The following is a 24,906-nucleotide window of genomic DNA, read 5'->3' as shown; positions in this document are numbered from 1 at the left end:
CACATATTTTTAGCAGACAAGGATACTTTCGCGTTTGTACTTTTCACGCTGTCTAAACTGGAAAACCCTTTAAAGTCAAAGTCGTTAATTTTCCCTCGAATTTGGCTTGAATCTGATTCATCCTAATAACGTTGCATATTAAGTTCGATCATATACCGACGCTTTCCGGTTTGCTTACACGGGTGGTTGGTGTTTTCAACTCTGAAACTATGGGAAGCCATTGCTGCCAGAATAATTTAAACTTGTGACATTTTTTAAAGAAAAAATACATTTCCTAAATAATTGTAAATTATGAAATATATCATACAGGTGTAATCATTTAAACAAACAAACAATTTATTTCAATTTTATATGAATTGTTGATGTATATATAAACAGGTAAAGAATAATTTCAAAACATATTTACAAACAATAATGTTAAGTTTTCTAAAACTTAAATGAAAGTTACTACAATTGTTGTCTGAGCTCAGTTTTTGAAACTTGTACTTATTCTGTATTCACATATGTATCTAATACATTTTACTAAACTTTGAAGGATCTCAAACACGTGAATCCTTTTTGCACCAAGATTTAAGCAAACATTCCGTTTTCGGATGACATCATCTGAACTTCAAATCAACTTCAACACTACATGTGACTTATGTCCGACAAAAACAAAATATACGAAGACCTGGATAAGATTGTTCAATACATCTAGGGGCGTCATTATATCGATTAAGTCTACTTATACTCCCAACGTCAATATCTATTACGTCAGTTTCCGTATTCATGGCATACGATACTTCAAACACGCCAGAACCCGGAGCAGTTTCAAATGTCACCTGGTATTGAATAAGTTTCTTTGTGGACACTTTGTCATTGAAGACTGCAATACGGTTCCAACTGCTTTTGAATTTTAGCACCTTGTCGTCGGTTTGTAAAGAAACCGCTCTGATGATTTTTTTAATGGAAAGCTCGTGGCATAACGATAAATGGTCTTGCAATAAGCTATTAAAATAAGACAACACTTTTTGTAAACTTCGGACTAACTTTGGGTCGGAAACGGAAATAGTTTCTGATTTTTGACATGCGCACCAATGCGCTTCTATTTTAGCGTCTGCACAAGTCCGCTCTAAAGGTATTGGAGAAAACAATGAATAAACCGATCTATTTAATTTTGAATGATCACCTTTTTCACCAATTATTTCCAAAAGAGTCTCATGAACGTCCGATGGCACGGTCAGTCTTTTTGTATTTTCTTGGAAAGTTTTATACTTCTCCGGAAATTTTGCACGATATTTTGGAGGGACGAAAAGTCCAAAATACGGCAGTCTTTCTTCTAATTTGCCTTGTTCCGTCATTCGAAATTTTCCGAAACGCTGGCCATGATCACTCATCAAGATGACAAATGTATTGTCAAGTTTTCCGTCGTCGTGAAGATATTTCAGAAAATCGGTAGTATATTTATCGACGGACGCCATCTGATTATACCCAGCATGAGTGTAATTAGCAGAGAACCCTACTGTAAAAAAATTCTCCCCCTTGTGTGTTTCAATTGCTTCTCTAAACCAGTCTAGGTATACTTTATAGCTTGACCTTTGACCTATGCATTGACCCTTGCGTTCGTATGGCTTGACAGCAAGGTAAAATGGTCGCATATAATGAGTAACTGGCTGGTCCTTGAATCCTAGCAACCTGTAATGAAAAGCACCTAGACGCGTCCAGTCTTCCGCCCATTGAGTAAAATACGATTTTCTTTCATACTTTTTCCATATAAAATCTAAGTATTGATCCACAGGTTTGGCACCAGGATACCCACGCCGTACTTCCGGTATTTCTATTTCTCGCTTCCCAGAGAGCATTGGCATCATGGCAAACGTGGTTCCATCTCCCACAGCATTGTAACCTTCAAGTAGGGAGCCGCCTAGAAAACCCGTAAAATATTCGTGAGTTTTCGGCAAAACTCGTTGAAACATCAGACGAGATAAAGAATCTAATCCGAGAATGATGACATTATATCTATCGGTCTCCGATGACGTAGTCTTGCTGGATTTGGGACTAGGTTTTCGTGAGATACATGCATGAATGTTTGAATATATTTTTCCATCATTAGCTTTACACAGCACTTCAAATGCATCAGTCATTAGATCGGTGTTGTTAAGCATTGGATAAACAGGTTTTAAACGTTTAAAATTATCATTTGAATTACCAATCGGTGTATACGTACAATTTATCTCTCCGTGACGTTTAACTACCGACGCGGAAATATAGAACTTTCCATTTCCGGTGTAAATCCATTCCTCTTCCATTCCGCAATTTGCAACTTCATTTGTCTTTATTAAACTCTGGTCAAATTCCTTCCATTTTGACAGTGTAGGATGGACGCACGCCTGTTTCCTATCATCTTTAAGTTTGACGTCACTATGTTGGACCTCTAAGTTAGTAAGCACATAAGTTTCAGTATCCGGTTTCGTTTGGTAAGATGTAGTGTTTGTGGTGATATAAAGACACGATAGACAAAAACACAATCCTAGGAATAGAGTGACTTTCCATCTTTGTTTCATTTTAATGTACATCATCCTCGTCTTGATCTGGAAAAAAACCAATCAAGATATAATCTGCAATCTACGGTGTCCCGTTAGGGTCATCTTGACACACATAGTTCGGAACAACGAAAACGTGAAATTTCGATGCTGATGTCAGCTAGGCTATATGGAATTAAATTTAGTTCACGAGGAATAATGAATCATATAAAGATCAGGATCATAACTAAATATAACTGAAATACTTAATTAAATCGATTCAAAATATTTGAAATTTCATAAATTTTTGATTTTTGTAATTTATCATGATGTTTCGCAAAAAAATTATTTATTTCTTGAAATAAATCTTTCAATATCTTCTGTCCAAGAATGTATAAGAGAACGACTGAACATATGGTGAGTAACTATAGTCTAAAAACATTGTAAGCAATCGCAACTGTTCGGCGCTTTCCGTCAGTCTTCAGATAAGGACCTTGAACACAATCCCAAATTGTCGGTCCTTTTCGTCAGTCTTCGGGTAAGAACACCGAACACAATAGTAGTAAGAATACACAGAACGGATACGGTATTTCGGTCTTACCTACGCTAAGAAATAAACATACTGAATGCATTTAATACAGTATTCGAATATTTTATAAACAACGGAAAATTCACTCGATTTGGACATAAGTCAATCAACACGTTAATTAAATAAACTTTTGTAAAGGCAGCTCGTCATAATCATCATTATGACACTTAGTATTAAGTGATTATCTCTGGTTCGTGTTTTTCACACCTCTGCAGGGGAGAGAATTCGGGAGCGACGAAAAATTATTAGTCGAAATAAACTAAGGATAATAGCGTGAAAATGACTGTTGGGGCTGAAAGTTTACTTCGAGATACTGAAAATATCGAAATAAAAATATCGAGATAAACAAATGTTTCCAATATAGATAAAGAAGGAAGAAAATCGGGACTTTCAAAAAGTTATCGAGATAAAGAAATATCGAGAAAAGCGATGTCGAGATAACGATCATAGTTGACTGTTTAAACGAATAGTAATTATATGCTTGAGGTTGAACAATAAATCGAGTGAATGTCCACCTAAATTAAATAAATTTACAGATACAACAGTAAAAAGAACATTATTTATATACTTATTATTGAGGTTGTAGAAACCAAAGTACATATTATCTACCTGTTGACATTTATACGGTTATAATTGTACATCTTTGAGCATTTTTAAATTGATTATGATAGTCAGACATATGTTCAGTCATAATTTTACAGGAATAGACTTTTCTCCATTGGATGTCAAATAAACATTCGTTATACGTACATTATCAAAGATTACACCCTCTGTTTTTGTTTACAACTAAAACCACGTGATAGAACTACTTTCAATACGTATTAAGTCCTAGGTTATCATTGATAATAGCCGAGATGTTCCGATTGCATTGTAAGTTTTCGCGTTGCCTTATCGAACGACAGCGAACTTATTTAATGCCAGAATTGTTGTTTTTTCCCCCTGTTATAATTGGTTGACAATTGATTCTTATTGTCAGACATGTTTTTCAATCATAATTTTACCGAAATTGACTTTATTTTCCGTTGGATCTAAAATAAATACATTCGTCTGCTGTTCACGTGATAGAGCAGTAAGTCCGATATTATTATAATTAACCGTCGAGTAGTTCCGATTGCGTCAATCGTAACTCTTCGGACTTTTCCGTCAAACTTCGTATCAGAACCTGGTTAAGGATAAGCGTATAGACGTGGGGAAAGGGTGCACGAAGGCAAACTTCGGCCGACAATACTTTCCTTTCATCAGCCATTAACCTTTCTACAAAATACCGTGCCTTTTGCCCTTCTTTTAATGTCAATGAAATCAAAATTCAAAAATTATGAAATCGATATTCTTTGGAAAACGTTTTCAAAAGGTTTACTTTGTTTGTTAATATAAATACAGATGTATGAAAAATGTCTGAACGTTTAATCGAAAATACATTCAAATGAATAAACTTTTAAATTATAGCGTTGATGTTAAGCGATTAAAGTTAAATGTAAACAGATTTGACACTTTTGAACGTAATTGAAAGTGTGAACCATTTCGGTATATGTAATAAGGTTTAAATAATATAAATTGGGATAGGAACATTAGAAACTTGGTGAAGTAAAAATAAACTTGTATAGCGCTGATGAATTGATTTTTAGTTTGGCGATGATTTATCTAATGAAGACGTATTTATAAATGTTTAACAATCTAAACTTTATAAGAAACGGTTTCAATTACTGGAGAGAAAGTACGTTTGTTAAGTTTTAATTATTGGCAATAAACTTAAAATGGAATATCATGGCGGTTAGATGAATTATATGTTTGTTTGTTTTTCGTTTACTATGATTTGCTGAACTTAAAAAGTGAACCATTACTCGGATAAGCATAACTGACTATGTACAGGGAGAATAAAATGCCGTACGGAAAGACGAGATCTGTGACGGGTATCGGAGATTATACCGACTATGACGCCATTAGAGAGGCCAGGACGAAATTTTACAGCAATCCTGGCAAATACACAAGGGAAAGAGAAAGGAGTTACCATACTGACTATTCCAGTCCACACCATAGGACTTCCGGCAGAGTGGAAGTTGTGATTGAACACTGGTAAGTACGAAGAACCTTTTTTCAGTCTATAGATTTATCAAATTTATTTTACATGGACTCTACTTGGTCCTGACCTTAAGAGGGCTTCATTACACGATCCAGTAGATGAAAAGTAGGCAACATAACCACTAAACCAACGTTACCATTATTTCTTTTATCCGAGAAAGCTCTGAAACTTGCCATGGGAAGGTCCGATAAATTCGAGGTGTCAACTGAATTAATTGTAGTGTACATTCAATGGTTGCTCTTTATGTCAATATAAAACAGTTTTAAGAAATGGACGGAAGAAAACATCCAATTACAAAAAAAATGTATATTAATTTTTATTTATTGGGTCATTGGTCCATATTAAAGATATACTTTGCTCATCTTTGGGTAAAATATTTCATGGGAAATCATGGGAATTTAATGAAATATATGAAATTCTTACTCAATATGTCTAATTTAAATAAAAGAATGTACAAACTCGGATCAAGTAAAGTTGGTCAAAAAGAACAGCGAGTTTGTTTAAAGACACTATATGAGCCTCGTCACGACAAAATCAACATAATGGGTTTGCGACCAGCATAGATCCAGACCAGCCCGCGCATCCACGCAGTCTGATCAGGATCCATGCTGTTCGCTTACCAACCCTATTTCAAGGAGAGAAACTGATAGCGAACAGCATGGATCCTGATCAGACTGCGTGGTCTGGATCTATGCTGGTCGCAAACCCATTATGTTGGTTTTGTCGTGACGCGGCTCATATATTCATAGTGTGGACCTGTAGAGTTTCAAACGTAACATACTCGCTACTTTGTGTGAAGACAACAAAATATGTTTATTTTATATTTACAAAGAGACTGTGCAGCAATTATCAATATTTTCAAATATCAAAATTGAGTATAGTATATCTTTAAACATTTTAAAGAAAACTAGAAATGTGTTCATAGGACACGGGTGCCCCCACACTCCACTGTTTTGTCAATCTTATGACTCTAGGTCAAATATTTCTTGGGCTACATGTGCCACAAGTTGAAAACTAAGAATCTTTTACTAAGTAAAGGGCAAGAACTTTTCAAATACTGAATAAATCAACAAGCAAACCCCAGGGTGCATAAGTACACATGCTGACCAACATTTTTGTTAACTTTCAGGCCCACGGGTCAAATACTTTTCTACATGCGACACAAAATGAGAACGGACGGATGGATGGACGGACGAACGGACAAAGGTTAATCTAACCCCCCCCCCCCCCCCACCCCAAAAAAAAGTGGGGGCACAAAAAATTATAGCAAGATTTTTTGTGTAATTTCAGGTCGGGTTGTACCGGAGAGAGGTTAGTAGACAGAATAAAATGGGACATAGAGGACTACTTTCCAGACACAAAATTCACCGACTTTTACGGGAGAGAAGGTTAGTTAATTTTTACAACATAAATATAAAAACAAGTGTATAAAGTTTATAAACTCAGCTGCGGGACTTTCAGAAGTGTGTACATATTCAAAAAATATTATTTATTTAATTAGTAATGTATTTATTTAGTCATTTTATAATTACAGACTCATTTGAAGTATTTGTAAATGGAAAATTGATTTATTCAAGAATAATGCAAGGCGGATACCCTTACGAGGACGAGGTATTACATTATATTATACACATGTGCATTTTGTTAAAGTTTGTTGTTTTCAATATGATAGAACCGTTTACAATATCTTTGATGCGAGATAAACATATATGAGCCGCGTCATGACAAAACCAACATAATGGGTTTGCGACCAGCATGGATCCAGACCAATCTGCGCATCCGCGCAGTCTGATCAGGATCCATGCTGTTCGCTATCAGTTTCTCTACTTTTTATACGGTTTGTAAGCGAACAGCATGGATCCTGATCAGATGCGCAAGCTGGTCTGGATCCATGCTGGTCGCAAACCCATTATGTTGGTTTTGTCATGACGCGGCTCAATTATGTCATATCATGTTGGTATGGGGGGGGGGCTTTAACAAATTACTTAAAATTGAGCAGCCAGCAATAAGCAGCCTGGTCCGACAGCACAGATGTGCGTGTTTGTCTGTTTCTATACACAATGGTTGATCAGTTTTGGTTCCAACAGTGTAAGAGTGAGTAGAATTATAAATTGCCCGAAAAATGGGAAATCTACCGTTGTTTTTGTACGTATATTTTGGCTTAAGAATAACATATGATAAAATTACATACTTTTTTCAATATACAAGGATAATCATTATTATGGCAAATCTTCACTATAACGTTCGAAACCATGTGCTTACGGCCTTGACCAATTTGATTTTAATGAACGCTATTAAACCTGTACTAGAAAAAACACTATCTGTCTCTGTTGATTATTTCAGGTCTTGGATTCAGTTTGGAGAGCAAAGCACGGTAAAGAATTATTTCAAGTGGACAGATACAGTGATCCTGGCGCGTGTACCATTTTATGACGTCATCAAGATATTTGTTTACAAACGCATACGCGTTTCTTTATAGTCATATTTATTATTTACTTTATTGGATCGTTTTTGTACATTGTATTATGAGGATATTATACATTGTTGAGTACAATACTGAATTCTATTGGACTAAAACAGAGCTGTTAAACCTACATTGGACACTACCTTTCTGACATGTTTTGTTAATCTTGTACAATAAGGATTTGATAAGAATTTTCTGACGAAGTTTGATAAAGTCCGGTATACATTTGATATAGATATTTTGGACTCCAAAAATGAAAACGAGGCTCTATTGGGTACGATATGCATATGATATAGATATGTTGGACTGGAACATCACATGATACAAATGATAACAATTCGTAAAGCGTGAAGTAAATAGCTTTAGAATATTCTTTATTAAGATAATATATTTAGATATAAAATGTGATTTCTGCAGTTGCACCACGTGATGCATATGCTGTTTTCGGCTGTTACCTAGCTTGTATTTTTCTACAGCAATAAACAAGTTTCCATGCTGTTGCTAAAACTGATTAAACAGAACAACTTCGAGTGTATTTGAAAAAAGTTTAATTTGAATTTGATAAAATTATCGTACCATTTCGAAAACAAGCAGTTGTCATTTTAAAATGACAGCGATTTGTAATATGTATAAAATTGTTATATAAAGGGAAAGTTTAAACATGAAGGGGGAAAAGTCTTATACACAGAATTCTAATTTATATATTTTCTATTATTTATTTGTAGGACTAATTTAAATGCGCGACAGGAACTGAACAGAATATCTATTAAAGAAAAGGTATAAATATACATGTGCATGACTTTTTTTCCGAATAAAAGTAATTGTTAACTTTTACTTTGATTTTTTTTTTCATGGACGCATTCAAAGACGGTGATTTATCAACATGTATTTACAAAAACGGCAGCCTTCAGCGCCTTATAAACAATACATTTGAGCCGCGCCATGACAAGACCAACATAGTGCATTTGCGACCAGCATGAATCCAGACCAGCCTGCGCATCCGCGCATGGATCCTGATCAGACTGCGCGGATGCGCAGGCTGGTCAAGATCTATGCTGGTCGCAAACGTACTATGTTGGTTTTGTCATGACGGGGCTCACTTTATATTTTACTTTTCTTTCTTATCTAACAACCAGCAATCATCGGTGTATTCCGTATGTGCGAATTATACACCATGGGTAATCAAATATGTCCCAACTTTCGTGACCAGTTCGGTGTTTTGTATCGCCAAGTTATTAACGATTCGTATTGACACGAATTTGTAAGTAATGTTCAATAGAAATTCCAGCTTAACATGACAACATCCGTGTACAGTATAGTGAAATATGCGCACCAAGGAAATGAGAAAGACATTAATATAAAAGAACGTGGATAAACCTTTTTCAGTTGATAATTACGATACCTAATTTAATATGGCAATGCCTATAAATATATATCACCGCGATATCGTAATCCATATTTAACATGACAACATCGCGATACATATTTTTGCATAGCAACATCGCGATACACAGTTTTTCATGACAACATATTTTACATGGCACATATTTTATATTTCAATATCGTGATCCATATTTTAACATGACAGCATCGCGATACATATCTTACATAACACAAATATTATATTTAAAATATAGTGATCCATATTTAACATGACAATATTGCGAAACATAGTTTACATGACAATATCGCGATACATACTTTATATATGACATTATCGCGATACATATATTACATGACGATATTTTACATAACACTGGTGAATGACACTGTGGCCAAATAGTTGTTACTTTTACAATATGAATAAATGCAAATAGCAAACAAATTTTGTTGTTTTTATGCATACACGTTGCACATCAATTCTCTTCTCTTGTGATTTGCAACAAATTCAGTTGTCTTGAAAACTGACCAAGGAATTTTGGTAGTTCATAAAGGCCCATAATACAGACAGAATAAATTTTAAGAGATATGAGCTTAGAAGTAACCTTTTATTATTACCCTGAAAGACATGATTGTGTTTAGAATCAAGTGAGGATATTCAATAGTTTTTCAGCAACTGATGTTGCATGCACCACTTCAACCAGGATTTTTTCTAAGTTCACAAAGGGCCGTAATTCAGTCAATCCATGGCAGGAGTTATGGACCGTGGATAGTGACCTCCTATAATGCCCTCAAATAAGTGTGCGAAAGTAAAAGCAGATGTAAAAGAGGTTGCACGTAAAACTTTAACCGAGTGTTAGGCCGACACAGAGGCCTCTTGTATAGTACGATAGTCCCACAGTCGAACACCTCGGCCTTTTCCGTCAATCTCCGTAAAAAATATCTATACACAAAGTCATAACGTCTCGAGCTTTTTTATATTGCATTTTTACATTTATGATGTTAGAAATTAAAATTAAAGTATATTTTTCAATCGTTGAATTCTCTATTCATCTTATTTATCGATCTTGATATCAAATACTCTACGGATCTTTGATACAGAATAAAACAGAATAGATTCTTTTCATCTTTTTTTTAAAAAAATGAATACATGTTTACGCATATATAAATCGCTTTAGAAATATACATTCACCTATTCGGTGTTTGAAAACGTCTTTTGAATTTGTTGAATTAACAAATTTTGTACTTGGTTTATTTAAAATATACCAAATGTGTTAAATAATGTAAGTTGGCTGAAGAACCATTACATCTAGACGTGAGTATTTAGAAAAATTAATATTTGCGCAAATACATTCTTTATTGCAGACTTCCAAAAATCTGGATAATTCAATTATCTTAAAAACGTTTCTTAAGGAGAATATACAAAAAAAAGAAAAAAGGAAAAAGTTAAAATCAAAGCGCTTGAAAGTTTGAATATTGTGTAAATCACTTACAATGTACTTTGTTTTTTCTGTAACATATTTTTTACATTTTGAATAGGCGGAATAACTATGACAAGTCTTTAAATATGGGCATTGGATATTACCTGAGTGATAAAATAAGAATTGTTGAGACCGCGTCACTACAAAACCAACATAGTGGGTTTGCGACCAGCATGGATCCAGACCAGCCTGCGCATCCGCGAAGTATGATCAGGATCCATGCTGGTCGCAAACCCATTATGATGGTTTTGTCGTGACACGGCTCAAATGTTTTAAGGTATAATAATAATAACGACTACAGGTCCCGCCATATGGACGAGACGGCAAGACAGAAGGGTGACTACATCGATGACCCGGATGAAAATGATGATTACGGTAGGGATAGATTACCTCGTACACGAGAATCACGTGCCAGAGGAAAACAAGTCCATGTGTTAGTAAAACATTGGTGAGTTGGTTTTTGTTTTAAACGATAAGTCAAAATGGATCATGGGTTCGGGCCCTAATCGGGTCACGACCATGTTTCTTCATGTGACACCAGTACTGGTTCTTTTCAGGGAGCGGACTCTAAAGGGATTAATATAAGTCGCAAGAACTTGTTTCGCTATCGAGCATTAATAAGTATGTTTAAACCGATGTATGAATTACTTTTCCGTGAAAATAATGAAATATTTATATGAAGTTAATTTCTGAACTTTCATACATAATTTTGTATAAACTTATTTATGCAAGGTGCGAGCGAAAAGAAATATCGGGTATTTAAAACCGTCTGAGCTATTCACTTTAAGCTGCATGTCTCCAGATGAGCAAAACTATTTAAAGAAAGTCAACCTTAATAAAATGCTCTAAGATTTTGAAAAGTATAAAAATATTCACAATTCAAGAAATAATTTATTGACTAATTTGGCAATATTAAACACTATATTTCTACCTCGTGACAAATGCAGTAAGGGCTACTTGTTTTGCATATTCTGTCCTTTTCTGGGGGATAGGAGTACATTTTCTGAAGTGCCGTTTGCAATGTGTAAATTACTTTTTGTTCACTTGACAATGTATTTCTTTTTAATACATTTTAAAACTGTTCATGAAAATAGCATGTATTTGGAGGCATGCAGCTTTGAAATTATCTTTTTTCTAGCTATGTACTTATGTGCCAACTCATCCAGTTGTAACCACGGCCTATCCAACTCGGGCAACGGCGGGGAACAGCGGGCAAAACTCAATTATTCTCCTTTGTTTATCCTCATAGATGAAATACTTAAATATTAACTTGAAAAAATTGGACTTAAAATAGTAGTGTTTATGAAATTTCAGAAGTAGATCTAATTAATTGTTATCTAAAAGGATATAAGCATTTTACCATTGATCAAAATATTGATCTTAATTTCTAAAATTGATCATTATTTTGATCCGATTATTTTTGTATTTGTTTTGATAATTGTCGAATTAATCCAATCCTAAAACAAAGTAGTTTCATTGCATTATACCATGCTTATGTATCATTCTATTTGTAGAGAAATACGATTAATTTAAGCTTTATTAAACAATGAAAATTAAATCAGGATCATTTTATCCTGATCCTGATCATTTCTTAGTGAACACGGGACCAAGTGTTTAAAAAACCAACGTCAAAGTCTCCGCTTTTCCACGGGGTGGGGGTGGCACAGTGGTTACAGTTGAGTACTAATTGTGCATAAGAAATTTATTAACAAAGTCCGCTAATGATCGATAAGATGTGTGAATCATAATTTATTTATATTGTAAACTTTTTAGCCAGGATTGTCAAGGTTATATTATATTTTTATGTGATAAGGTCTGGATGAGTAGGTCAGGGTGTTTGTGACAATCTTCGGCAGGCAATAGAAGATAACTATGACGAAGCAGACGTATCATTTGAAGAGAGAAATGGCGCAATAAGTATAGCATTTGCTTCAACATTTGTTAAGCTGTAGTTATATAAGTGACCAATTAATTTCTGTGACGTACATTTTTAAGTCAATCTGACTGGCCAATCAGGTTAATTGTTTACAAATAGATAGCATTAGAATAGCCAATCATGTGTTACATATCATACAGCCATTGGTCCTGGCCTTTCCTTTCCCCCTTTTTTTTTGGGGGGGGGGGGGTAGTGTGGGGGGTGGGGTGGGATTGAATGGCTAGTTAACAGCTAACAGGCAATTTGAAGACTAAGCATGCTGTTACAAAGGAAATAGTCCACTCAGCATGTGTGCTAAGTTTGACCAGTAATGAAACATTTTTTACAGTTTATAGCAAGTTGAACTTGTAACGGGAGGCTTTTCATTGAGAACAGCCATTGTTCACAAAATGCTCATGCGACAATGGATTAAACGATATTTTTTCTGCATGTTTTTGCGTTGAGATTACAAAATAAATTACTATATAATTAACTTAATTATGATAACTTTTTTTCTTTCTTTTTTTTTCGGCAGTCTCGGGATGAGAGGTACATTATACCTTGTCTAAGGATAAACACATATAATAGCTCTTAATTGACGATATGATTTAGTCTTAAGGCATTGAAGGTCATGTTTTTTTTATATTCAGAGGACCTAGATATGTTATTTGTGTTATCTTATATTATGTTTTTTTTCCTGTTGTTGTTGTTTTCAGGGTTTTTTATCACATTTTATTTTTTTTATTTTTTAAATTTTAGTTATTCTTTTTTATCTTATTTTATTTTTCATTATTTATTTATTTTTTTTTTTTTTTTTTTTTTTTGGTTTATTATTATTTTAATTTATTTTTTATTGTTATTATTGCTATTTCTTTTCATTTTATCTTTATTGATTTTCAGGATCTTTTGAGGTGTACGTCAACGACAGTTTAATGTATTCAAAACTTCGGAACGGCGGTTACCCATACGAAGATGACGTCAGTGATTTCGTCACCATCCTTATAATTTTTTATATAACATCTTGTATTTATAACATCTTGTATATTTGGAGCATTAATTCAAAATCTATGTTGATAATTTTAAAATGCTCTTCAAATGATTTTAAAAAAAACAATTTAAGTACATATAAAAAAAATATTGTTCACATGTTTTTGAAATTAACGATAAAATGAAATTTCGTGATTCCATAGGTCTTTTTAATTGACTTGTCTTAACCTATATAAAAATGTTAATGATATAAGCTTTCAGGTTATAGCCTTATGCTTTCAGGTATTGCTTGCAATTGAGAAAGCCAAGCGAGGGCACGAAGTCAAACTTGTTAGGAGCGGAAGGTCCATTCTCTGTTCGATTCTTTAGAGATAATGACGTCACAGATACCCTGCACGAGACATAATCATTCCGGAGAAAAAAAAATCAATAGTTTATAAAAAAAAACTAAGTGTTACAAACTATGAGATGTACATATATTGACAACATTTGTGTTAGCATAGCCTACAATGACGTTTCACATCGAAAATTAAAGTGATGTGGGACTGAAAAAATGCACGTGCAAACACAGACACTTGGGTGTGTAGAGCTCAAGTCACCTTTAAAATCAAAATAAAATGCATATTTGTCAATCCCAGCACATGTACTTATCATATACATGAAAAAACTTAATATAAGCCGTTTTTGGAAATTTCATATTTCAACGTCTATAATAATACACAAGATAAAAATGTTCGCCGGAAAAAAATCCGCACACCTACTCTCAAAATCACCATGTATATTTTATTCCATTTCCAATATTTTCACATAATCCTTTGATCCATCGACACAGAATATATTATTCTCCACGATGATGGTCAAATTTAAACTTCAACATAAATATAAATAACGCAACAGGCGAAATAAACATCAAAATTATCGCCGTTTTACTCCGTTTTCAAAAAATCTTGAAATCAACAAATTCAAAATTGGCTTCCAAGCTTTGTTGTATTCAAATGCGCCGCGCTTTGAAAATCGGAACCAACATATTACCGAATAGCTCCGACTATAGCCAGACTGGTTCTCATCTTCAAAACGCGGGCATTTGAATACGGCAAAGCTGGGACATTAAGCACATCAAAGTGTGTATAGTTGATGAAGAGATAACAGTCAAAATAAGTTTACATTTTGCTATATATAATTCTCTTGGCATGAACAATATAAAATAACTCACGTGACCCACGGATATTTCTATTAATATCCGACTGAATTAACCTGTTACGTTCAATTAATGAAAAGGTGGGCAGTCTTTTTTTTGCATATTTTATATTTTATCCTAGACATTTTTTTTTCAATAAAAATGTGAAAATTATTATAGGAATTTAAACAAAATTGTTTTCTTTAAAAAAAATGAATTATTTTTTCACTTTAATATATTTGATTTTAAAAATAGTATATGTTAGTCTAATGCCAGTGAAAAGCGAGGTAATCATCTATCAGGACATTCGTGAAAATTCTGGTCAGTCAAATGTATCAGACATTATTTTAAGTCAGGTTTAATGGGTATTTTCTATTGGAAAATTGATATGAGCCACGCCATGACAAAACCAACGTAATGCGTTTGCGACCAGCATGGAATAGTGTGTTTGCAGCCTTGCGCATCCGCGCAGTCTGATCAGGATCCATGCTGTTCGCTTACAAACCCTATTACAAAAAGAGATACTGATAGCGAACAGCATGGATCCAGATCAGTCTGCGCGGATGCGCAGGCTGCAAACACACTATTTTGGTTTTGTCATGGCGACGCTCATATTGAAGTGTGGCCCTCAAGCGTCATGGATATTCAAATCCCCGCTTATACAGATAGTACATTTATTGCCCCCGCCGTTTCGAACATAGAAGGGGGGTATACAAATAGGGTCTGTCTGTCTGTCCGTCCGTCCGCCACACTTACGTGTCCGGTCCATAACTATGTCATTTATCAAAGGAATTTGTTAATTTGGAACTTGGCACAAATGTTTGTTATAATAAGACGATGTGTCATGAAAAAGACCAGACCCCTTATCCTAGGTCAAAATCACACTTGGTGATTAAAAGTCAACAGGTATATATTGTGTCCGGTCCGTAAATTACTTATCCATTAAGGGATATTGATAATACTTGCTACAAATATTCACAAAATGAGAACATGTGTCATGCGAAACAACCAGTCGGGCTACCTTAAGGTCAAGTATCGTGATACATACTTATATATGACATTATCGCGATACATATATTAACATGACGATATTGCTATATTTTTATACATGAAAATGTCGCGATACATATTTAACATAACACCTGTGAATGACACGGTGATCAAATAGCTGTTACTTTTTGCAATATGAATAAATGCAAATAGCAAACAAATTTTGTTGTTTTTATGCAAACGCGCTGCACATCAAGTCTCTTCTCTTTTGGTTTGCAAAATAGTTGTCTTGAATACTGACCAGAGAATTTTGGTAGTTCATAAAAGCCCATAATGCAGACAGAATTAATTATACTATAGTGACCTCTTGTTATGACACCGAAATACATGATTATGTGAAGTTTCAAGCGAGAACTTTTTTATATTTTTTCTCAGCAACTGGTGATACATACAGGACTTCAATTACAAATTTCTAAGGTCACAAAAGGCCATAATGCAGTCAAATATATGCCAAGAGTTATGGACCGTGAATAAGTGACCTTTTATGCTCTCAAATAGGTGTGCGAAAGCAAAAGATGATGTACAAGAAATTGAACGTAAAACTTTCACCGAGTGTTACTCCGACATCGACCCATTAAGGCTTGGGAAGTAGGATAGTCTCATTATTCTTCGAACAGTCGAGATAAAATGAACCATGACCCTAACAAATAATGTGCCCTAACTGGCACGCAAGGGCAGCATCTAGGCCTTTTCCGTCAATCTTCGGTAAAAATCTAATTATAAAAAATATCGAAAAACTGGCCTGCTAACATTTCCACTTTCCATACAAAGTCATAGCGTCTCAAGTTACTTTATTTTGTATTTTTACATTTATGATGTTGGAAATTAAAATTTTACTGTAGTTTTTCAATCAATAGTATAATACCTATTCATCACATTTATCGATCTCGAAACCAAATACTTTACAGATCTTTGGTACAGAATTAAACAGAATACCTTCTTTTCATCTTTTTTAAATTAATTGAATACATGTTTACGCAAATACAAATCGCTTTAGAAGAATGCATTCACCTATTAGGTGATTGAAAACGTCTTTCGAGCTTGTTGAATTTACCAATTTTGCTACTGGTTTATTTAATATATATCAAATGTGTTGAATAATGTAAGTTGGCTGGCAAACCTTCTAAACGGGAGTATTTATAACATTAATATTTGCACAAGTACATTAAACAGTTCAGACCTCCGAAATCTGGATAATTCATTTATCTTATAAACGTTTCTTAAGAAATATATATATAAAGAAATAAAGAAAAAAAGGAAGAAGAAAAAAAAACGTACTTGGAAATTTGAATATTGTGTAAATCACTTACTTTGTTTTTACTGTAACACATTTTTAAATTTTAAATAGGCAGAATAACTATTACGAGTCTTTAGATATGAGCGAGTGATTTAGATAAAATAATTGTTTTAAGGTCAAATATGTTCTATAATCATTACGACTATAGGTCGCGTCATATGGACAAGAATTATTATTTTACGAAAACTGATGAAAGTAAAAAGGGGGACTATGATATATTACGAATAAATCACGACGAGACGGCAAGACAGACGGGTGAATACATCGATGACCCGGATGAACACGATGATTATGGTAGGGATAAATTACCTCGTACACAAGAATCATGTGCCAGAGGAAAACAAGTTCACGTATTAGTAACGCATTGGTGAGTTTGTTTATATTATAAATGAGAAGTCAAAGTGAATACTCGTATATGTGAATTTACTGTTTCGTGAAAAATGATAAAATATGTATATAAAGTTAGATAATTTATGAACTTTCTTACATCATTTTTATAAGCTTTTTATGCAAGATAAGAGCGAAAAGAAATATTGGATAATCAAAACCGTCTAAGCTATTCACTTAAAAGCTGCACGCCTCCAGATGAGCAAAACTATTTCAAGAAAATAAGCCTTAAGAAAAATGCTCTAAGATTTTAAGAAGTATAACAAAAGCTGTCGGTAGGACAGTAATGCTCGACTATTCTTAGTGTTTGATAGTAAAAGTGCCTTGATAATGTAAAATTTTCTAAGATAACAAAAGGGCAAAATGTTTCTTTAAATCCATGTTACAGTAATAGGCATTGGAGAGAGTCCTATTTTGCTCTCAAAGAAGAGTATAAAATTTCAACTTGTTTCAAAGCCAGATCTCGATAGAATATGAAAATATCTGAGGTGGTATGCAAACTTAAATGTAAACTCTAAGTTGAAAAAAGGGGCATTATTCTGCCAAATGCTTTATAGAGTTACCCTCTCCTGTCTACAGGAACCATATGTCAATGGATTTTAAAAATATATGAAGGGATACAAAAACTTTAAATGTAAATTCTAAGTCGAAACGGGGGCATAATTATGTCAAAATGCTTGATACAGTTACCTCCTCCTGTCTACAAGTCATGATGGTGAACTAGTGTGCAAAGTTTCAGGGCAATATGTCAATGGACTTAAAATATTTGAGGTATTACAAAAACTTTAACCAAAATTCTAAGTTGGAAAAGGGGCATAATTCTGTAAAAATGCTTGATACAGTTATCTCCTCCTGTCTACAGGTTGCTATCGCTCCCGTCGAAGTTTCTAATTTCTGTAGATCAGCACAGGTGGACACTAACATTTACATAAAATCCGCTCATTTTCGATAAGATGTGTGAATCATAATTAATTTATTATGTTAAACTTTAAGCCATGATTATCAAGGTTTTATTATATGTACTGTTCTTTTCATGTGATAAGGTCTGGATGAATAGGTCAGGGTGTCTGTGACAATCTTCGACTAGCAATAGAAGATAACTATGACGAAGAAGACGTTTCATTTGAACAGAGAAAAGGCGCAATAAGTATAGCATTTGTTTTAACATTCTTTTTCTATATAAATAGTTGCTTTAACCCATTACCCGATATACACGCCTTTTAACGCCTTCTTCACCCCCTCCCCCTATTTGTTGTCCCAAATGGTGAAAAAATGTCTTATTTAGGCCCCCAACACTATTTTCGTTTGAGAAATTTTGCTTAAAAAAGTGACCGCTTTTACGGCGCCGCCTCCCATCTAAAAGATACATCAGGGGAATGTGCCCCCTTCTGTTTGGGGGTTAGGAGGGCGGCAGTCCCCCTCATCGCCAAGAAAATTTTGGACTTGTGAGAGGCTAAAATGACCCCAGATCGATCATAAGGTAACGCGTAACCAACGCTGAAAAGCCTTTGACTTTGACTCTATCTCAATCCATTGGGAAGTTGCAGCACTTTGAAATCAATTTTGATGGAAAAAATCAACGCAAAATAGTGATTTTGGCAATTTTGAGATGTCCCCTCGTTGCCGTGGTAACAGGAAATTTAAGACTGAGCATGTCGTTACAAGGCAATGGTCCTGTCAACATGTGTGCCAAGTTTGATAAGTATTGAAGCATTTTTGATAGTTTTATAGCAATTTGAACTTGTAACTGGAGACTTTTCAATGAAAACAGCCTTTTTTCACAAAATGCTTATAAAGAAATGGGTTAACGACCATTTAACATCAGAACTGAAACTAACCGACGAATAGATTATTTGTTCAAAAATAGATAGCAGTAGAATAACCAATCGGCTGTTACGTATCATAAAGCCTCTGATACACACCTTTCTTTTCCCTTTTTTTTGGGGGGGGGGGCAAAATTAAATGGCAAATTAAACGATATTTTTCATTTTATTTTTATTGTTTTTCAGATTCCTTTGAGGTGTACGTCAACGACAGTTTATTGTATTCAAGACTTCGAAACGGCGGTTACCCATACGAAGATGACGTCAGTAATTTCGTCACCATCCTTATAATTTTTTATATAATATCTTGTATTTATAACATCTTGTATCTTCGGAGCATTAATTCAAAATCTATATTGATCATTTGAAAATGCTCTTTATATGCTCTTAAAAAACAAGTTAAGTACACATAAACAGAATATTGTTGACATGTTTTTAAAATTAACGATAAAATGAAATGTCGTAATTTCAAAGGTCATTTTTATTAACTTTTCTTAATCCATATAAAGAATGTTAACGATATAAGCTTTCAGGTTATAGCTTTATGCTTTTAGGTATTGCTTGCAATCGAGAAAGCCAAGCGAGGACACGAAGTCAAACTTGTTAGAAGCGGAAAGTCAATTCTCTGTTCGATTCTTTAGTGGTGATTGACGTCACAGATACCCTGCACGAGACATTATCCTTCCGGAGAAAAAAACAATAGTTTATATAAAAAACAAAACTATGAGATGTACATATATTGACAACATTTGTGTTTGCATAGCCTACAATGACGTTTCACATCGAAAATTAAAGTAATGTGGGACTGATAAATGCACGTGCAAATGCGATGTTGGAATTTACTTATCTTTGTGTTACTACCAATAAAATCACACGACATCATCTATCACATTTTTAAAAAAAAGAAATCATATGAGCCGTGCCATGACAAAAACCAACATAATGGGTTTGCGACCAGCATGGATCCAGACCAGCCTGCGCATCCGCGCAGTCTGATCAGGATCCATGCTGTTCGCTATCAGGTTCTCTACTTGTTATAGGGTTTGTAAGCGAACAGCATGGATCCTGATCAGACTGCGCGGATGCGCAGGCTGGTCTGGATCCATGCTTCTCTCAAACCCATTATGTTGGTTTTGTCATGACGCGGCTCAAAGCATATATCAAAACAAATGCTCTTCTTAATTCATATAGACAAGCAAATTTTGATATGTGTACGTAATTTTCAAGTATGTGATAGCCCCGTCTTAATATGACGACTATTACAAGTGGCAACTGAAAGACATGGGCGACAATTCGATTCAACTAATTATAACTAACTTTTTACTCTCCCTTTTCGAAATATTGCAAAAAGAAATTCAAAATTCAGGTTTTATCAGCCTAAATCTTTTGGCGTTTTAATCGATTTTTTAGAACTTGGTCTATGATTTCAAGCTATTACTCGTTATTGCCTGGGAACTCCTTGGTTATCGTTCATAAAATATCGCATTTCTTCAGCCCTTTCCGTCATTGTTCGGATAGGAACTATTATTGATAATAGCCGAGATGTTTCGATTGAAAGATAGTTTGACAGAAAAGGCCGAGAAGATCGATTGTACAAAAAACGTTCGTTTATGTTATTGCTCATTCTTTTTCCTGTGTGCGTGTGTTTTTAGATATTTTGTTGTTTATATGTTCGTAACTTCGTCCGTATGTTATGTCGTGTTTTATTTGATCGATTGATTGATTGATTGATCGATTGCATATCAGACGTTTCTGTTAGTTTTACCAATGCCTGAAATTTCATCTGGCATGGGGGTGCCAGATGAGTCGCGTGCTGTACAATGACATGCTTAGGATGACGTCATTTTACCGTTATGAATAAAGTTGTTATTTCATACACTGTTGTGAGAAAATAGTTACGGGTGTAATGGCATGTATTTCGACGAAAATTTTTTTGTTTAAAATATTTTGGAATATGGTAGAATATGCAAGAAAAAATATGTGACACACTGAACAACCCTGTTGTTTAATGCAAGTAAAGTCACCTTCAACATAGATTCTCCCGTTTAAAATACCAAAATTTGCATTAAAAAAAAAACAATTAAAACATCGCTATATCCATTGCAAGGTATACAGTCAACACCTTCATATTACTGTATAGTATTGTAGCTGATTTGGAACGCTTTTGTGCGTCGTGTTGGCGCTAGCCAAAGAGCGCGTTGTTGGACTTTCGTCTTGTCGTCATGTCGCTAACGATGTACGCCAAACGGCGAGTTGTCGTGCGGAGTGTTGTCGCGATGTCACACTGTCGCTCGGTTCAAATCAAAGGATTGGCATATAAGCCAAGAGACAGCGCGACAACGCGCCGTTTGGCGCAATAACGCGCTGTCGCTAGCGACAAGACGAAAAATCACATCTTTAGCATGAATACTCAATTTTAAGGTAGGTGTAAGGCACGGTGCATATCCATATCGGTACCCTCTTTGCAAAATCTGCTGAAACGGTACCCTCTTTGTACATGCACAGGCCATTCTCTGCTCAAAACAAACCAGCAATGGATAACAATACAGTAAAAATTCATTGTAATAAGGAAAGGAGGTATGACACATAGAAAAGATGTATACTACGGAACACTAGAATGTTTTATCTATGTGCTGATTTGTCATGTGTCCGTTTTTCATGTTCACAACTTCACAATAAGCTACAAAAAATCGACATGTCTTGTCTCGTCCATCACCTCGACATACTTTTCGGGCTAAAATGAACCTATGGCTTGATTATATATGCATCATACATATCTAATATGTTCATTTACATATCATCTTCGGACAAATGGCAGTACATTGTCAAAAATAATGGTAAAATTCATAAAAACACCCTACTGTCAGTTTCGCAGCGGCACGGGCTACCTCTCTTCATTTGAATTTTTATATCACAGGTACCCTCTCATTTTTTAACACATACGAGTAGGTATACTCAATGCACGACATATGCTTTTATTTTCGTTAATTGTTAAGTATGTAATATTTACATAAATAAAGAAATATTACATACCTAACGATAAACGCAAATAAAAGCATATGTCGTGCCTTGAGGGTACCTATGTGTAAAAAATGAGAGGGTACCTGTGATATAAAAAGTCAAATGAAGAGAGGTAGCCCGTGCCGCTGCAAAACTGAAAGTAGGGTGTTTTTATGAATTTTACAATTATTTTTAACAATGTACTGCCATGTTACCGAAGATGATATGTAAATGAACATACTAAATATGTATGATGCAAATATAATCAAGCCACAGATTCATTTCAGCCCCAAAAATATGTCAAGGTGATGGGCGAAGCAAGACATGTCGATTTTTTGTAGCTTATTGTGAATTTGTAGTACATGAAAAACGGGAACATGACAAATCAGCACATAGATAAAACATTCTAGTGTTCCGTGGTATACATCTTTTCTACGTGTCATACCTTCTTTCCTTATTATATTGAAATTTTACTGTATTGTTATCCATCGCTGGTTTGTTTTTAGCAGAGAGTGGTCTGTGCATGTGCAAATAGGGTACCGTTTCAGCAGATTTCGCAAAGAGGGTACCGATATGGATATGCACCGTGTAAGGGGTATTTTTTATAAGTAAGTCTATGAAAAAAATAATACAGTAGTCAGGCCTTAAATAGAGTCATACTCGAGTATTTAAATCCCTTTATTTTGATACACATAGATACCATATAGAAGTTTCTCATAAAATACAGTTTTGACACACTTTGAGATGAGATATTGAAAGTATTGTTGATCTCTTTTAATGCATTTATGGATAGACAATCTTTGTATAAAACTGCATCAAATTGAATAAAGAACTTTTTGTGTGGTCATTCCATCTTCTTTCAATTCAACAAAGTTTCCAGGACAATTTAAGGTTTTTATAGATAATAGCCGAGGATGTTATGATTGCAAAATATTGTTCTTGAATTCGGAACACCTTGCCGATTACTATTTATTATTATTGTAAATCTGACCTTGTCCTGAAAGGACCGAAACGTTGCGATTTGTATGTACATGTATATTTTGTCCTTTTATCGGATAAAGTTTAATTCGATTAACTAGCGGTAAAGTGCACTGGACAATGCTGTGCATTGTAAAGCGTTTAAATATAGTTTGGAATAAACTTGGGTTTGATTTATATATTTGTCAAACAAAGTATATTTGCCTTTCATCAATTCTATAGCACGCATTATATTTATCATAACATTCATAACTTCGCCATTTCAATTCGAACGAAAACAAAATTGATACTATATAATATCACATGAAAAGAAAATCTTAGTACAGTTTGGAAAAAAAGTAAAAAAGTAAAGATTTTTTTTCATGACGACGTTAATACCATTTGAGCCGCGCCATGACAAAACCAACATAGTGCGTTTGCGACCAGCATGGATCCAGACCAGCCTGCGCATCCGCGCAGTCTGATCAGGATCCATGCTGTTCGCTATCAGTTTCTCTACTTGTAATAGAGTTGGTAAGCGAACAGAATGGATCCTGATCAGACTGCACGGATGCGCAGGCTGGTCTGGATCCATGCTGGTCGCAAACCCAATATGTTGGTTTTGTCGTGACACGGCTCATTTCTGTTGCGGTCATTTATTTCCATGTTCAAATCACAAAAGACGTCTTCTCAATTACTGCACGGTGCAGAATTTTCTTTGTAAAAAATAAATATCCAGTTTCTTATAATTGTTTACCAAATTTACTGAACACCAGTAAGTGATTTCTTCTAAAAATGAGCATGTTGAGCAGTTAACCAGTTCGATTATAAGAAATTGTTGTAGTTTTAAATTAACCACTTTAAAGTCGGTCTCGAAACTAACCAGCACTCGTCCAAACATATTTATTTTAGTTCAGTTGCGAAACAAGTTATTGCAACTTATATCAATCACTTTCGAGCCCCCTTCCTGGAACTAACCATTACTTGTGTTATGTGAGAAACATGGTCGTGGCCAGGTAGGGTCAGCACCCTCGTAACCCTTGACTGGTTCGAACTCTTGACCCCCATGAATTGTGAGAGACGCCGTACATCACAGCTTCCTTTAACTTTATTTGCAACGGAAGCGCAAATACTTTTACAGCCATTACTAATTGTTATTTATCTATCTACTCATTATTAATTTTTTTCATTTTTCCCTTTTCTGTCAAAACAGCAAAATAAATCAAACAAGAAAAGAGCATTACCTTTTTTACATATAATTTTATATGTCCTTAGAAATTATTCAGAGATGACGCAAATACTGTAAAAGCCATTATTGTATTAATTTGCTAGCAGAACAAATTTAACGAGAAATGAGTCTTACCTGTTAATTGTGTTTCTTTAGATCCTTAGAAAATTTATCAGAGATAACGCACTTCGATCGAATCACTTCAATTGTCACTTTTATCTCGTTAAAAGTCCATAGTTTCCTTACCAAAATCGATTACTTTTTAGTCCGTTTGTGTTAAAAGTTCTATTTTTACTATCTAACTGAACTGGTAAACGTCCAAATATAGATACGGTTTATAATGCCACTTTAATGCCCCCGGGGGATTACGTGGATTATTGTTAATGACAATGGTCAGCTAATCCTTATGGCCCGTATTCAAAACAATACAATACAATACAGTTATATTTGTTTTAAACATTATAACAACGTTTCTAGCATAATAATATACAGGTAACATAGTTAATAGCAACAATATGCACACACAAAAAATGTTATGAAATATGTGTTAGCGGAGGGATATTTGTTATATGACAAAATACATGTATATA

General features: G+C 34.5%; 2 protein-coding genes and 2 long non-coding RNA genes across 4 annotated transcripts; 3 read left to right on the top strand and 1 right to left on the bottom strand.

Annotated features, from left to right (window-relative positions):
- Nucleotides 1-332: 332 nt before the first annotated feature.
- LOC132756152 (uncharacterized) lies at nt 333-24,613 on the bottom strand. The gene is made up of 2 exons (XM_060747146.1): nt 24,452-24,613; nt 333-2,570 (listed from the first exon to the last, which is right to left on the bottom strand). The coding sequence occupies exon 2, from the start codon at nt 2,556-2,558 to the stop codon at nt 639-641; it is 1,920 nt and encodes a 639-aa protein (XP_060603129.1). The 5' UTR covers nt 2,559-2,570; nt 24,452-24,613; the 3' UTR covers nt 333-638.
- Nucleotides 4,550-8,405, top strand: LOC132756164 (migration and invasion enhancer 1-like). Its single transcript, XM_060747162.1, has 4 exons — nt 4,550-5,163; nt 6,461-6,558; nt 6,705-6,781; nt 7,514-8,405. The coding sequence occupies exons 1-4, from the start codon at nt 4,952-4,954 to the stop codon at nt 7,601-7,603; spliced, it is 477 nt and encodes a 158-aa protein (XP_060603145.1). The 5' UTR covers nt 4,550-4,951; the 3' UTR covers nt 7,604-8,405.
- On the top strand, nt 10,776-14,098 carry LOC132756150 (uncharacterized). Its single transcript, XR_009629293.1, has 4 exons — nt 10,776-10,943; nt 12,309-12,412; nt 13,311-13,387; nt 13,680-14,098. It is a non-coding gene; the product is annotated as an uncharacterized LOC132756150 (long non-coding RNA).
- LOC132756149 (uncharacterized) lies at nt 16,684-21,597 on the top strand. Its single transcript, XR_009629292.1, has 4 exons — nt 16,684-17,288; nt 18,352-18,455; nt 19,318-19,394; nt 19,686-21,597. It is a non-coding gene; the product is annotated as an uncharacterized LOC132756149 (long non-coding RNA).
- Nucleotides 24,614-24,906: the final 293 nt, after the last annotated feature.

Source organism: Ruditapes philippinarum, unplaced genomic scaffold (assembly GCF_026571515.1).
Source record: "Ruditapes philippinarum isolate M1 unplaced genomic scaffold, ASM2657151v2 ctg452_1_1_1_1, whole genome shotgun sequence".
Classification (NCBI taxonomy): domain Eukaryota; kingdom Metazoa; phylum Mollusca; class Bivalvia; order Venerida; family Veneridae; genus Ruditapes; species Ruditapes philippinarum.
The sequence above is the reverse complement of the archived record's forward strand: the minus strand, read 5'-3'. Positions and strand labels throughout refer to the sequence as shown.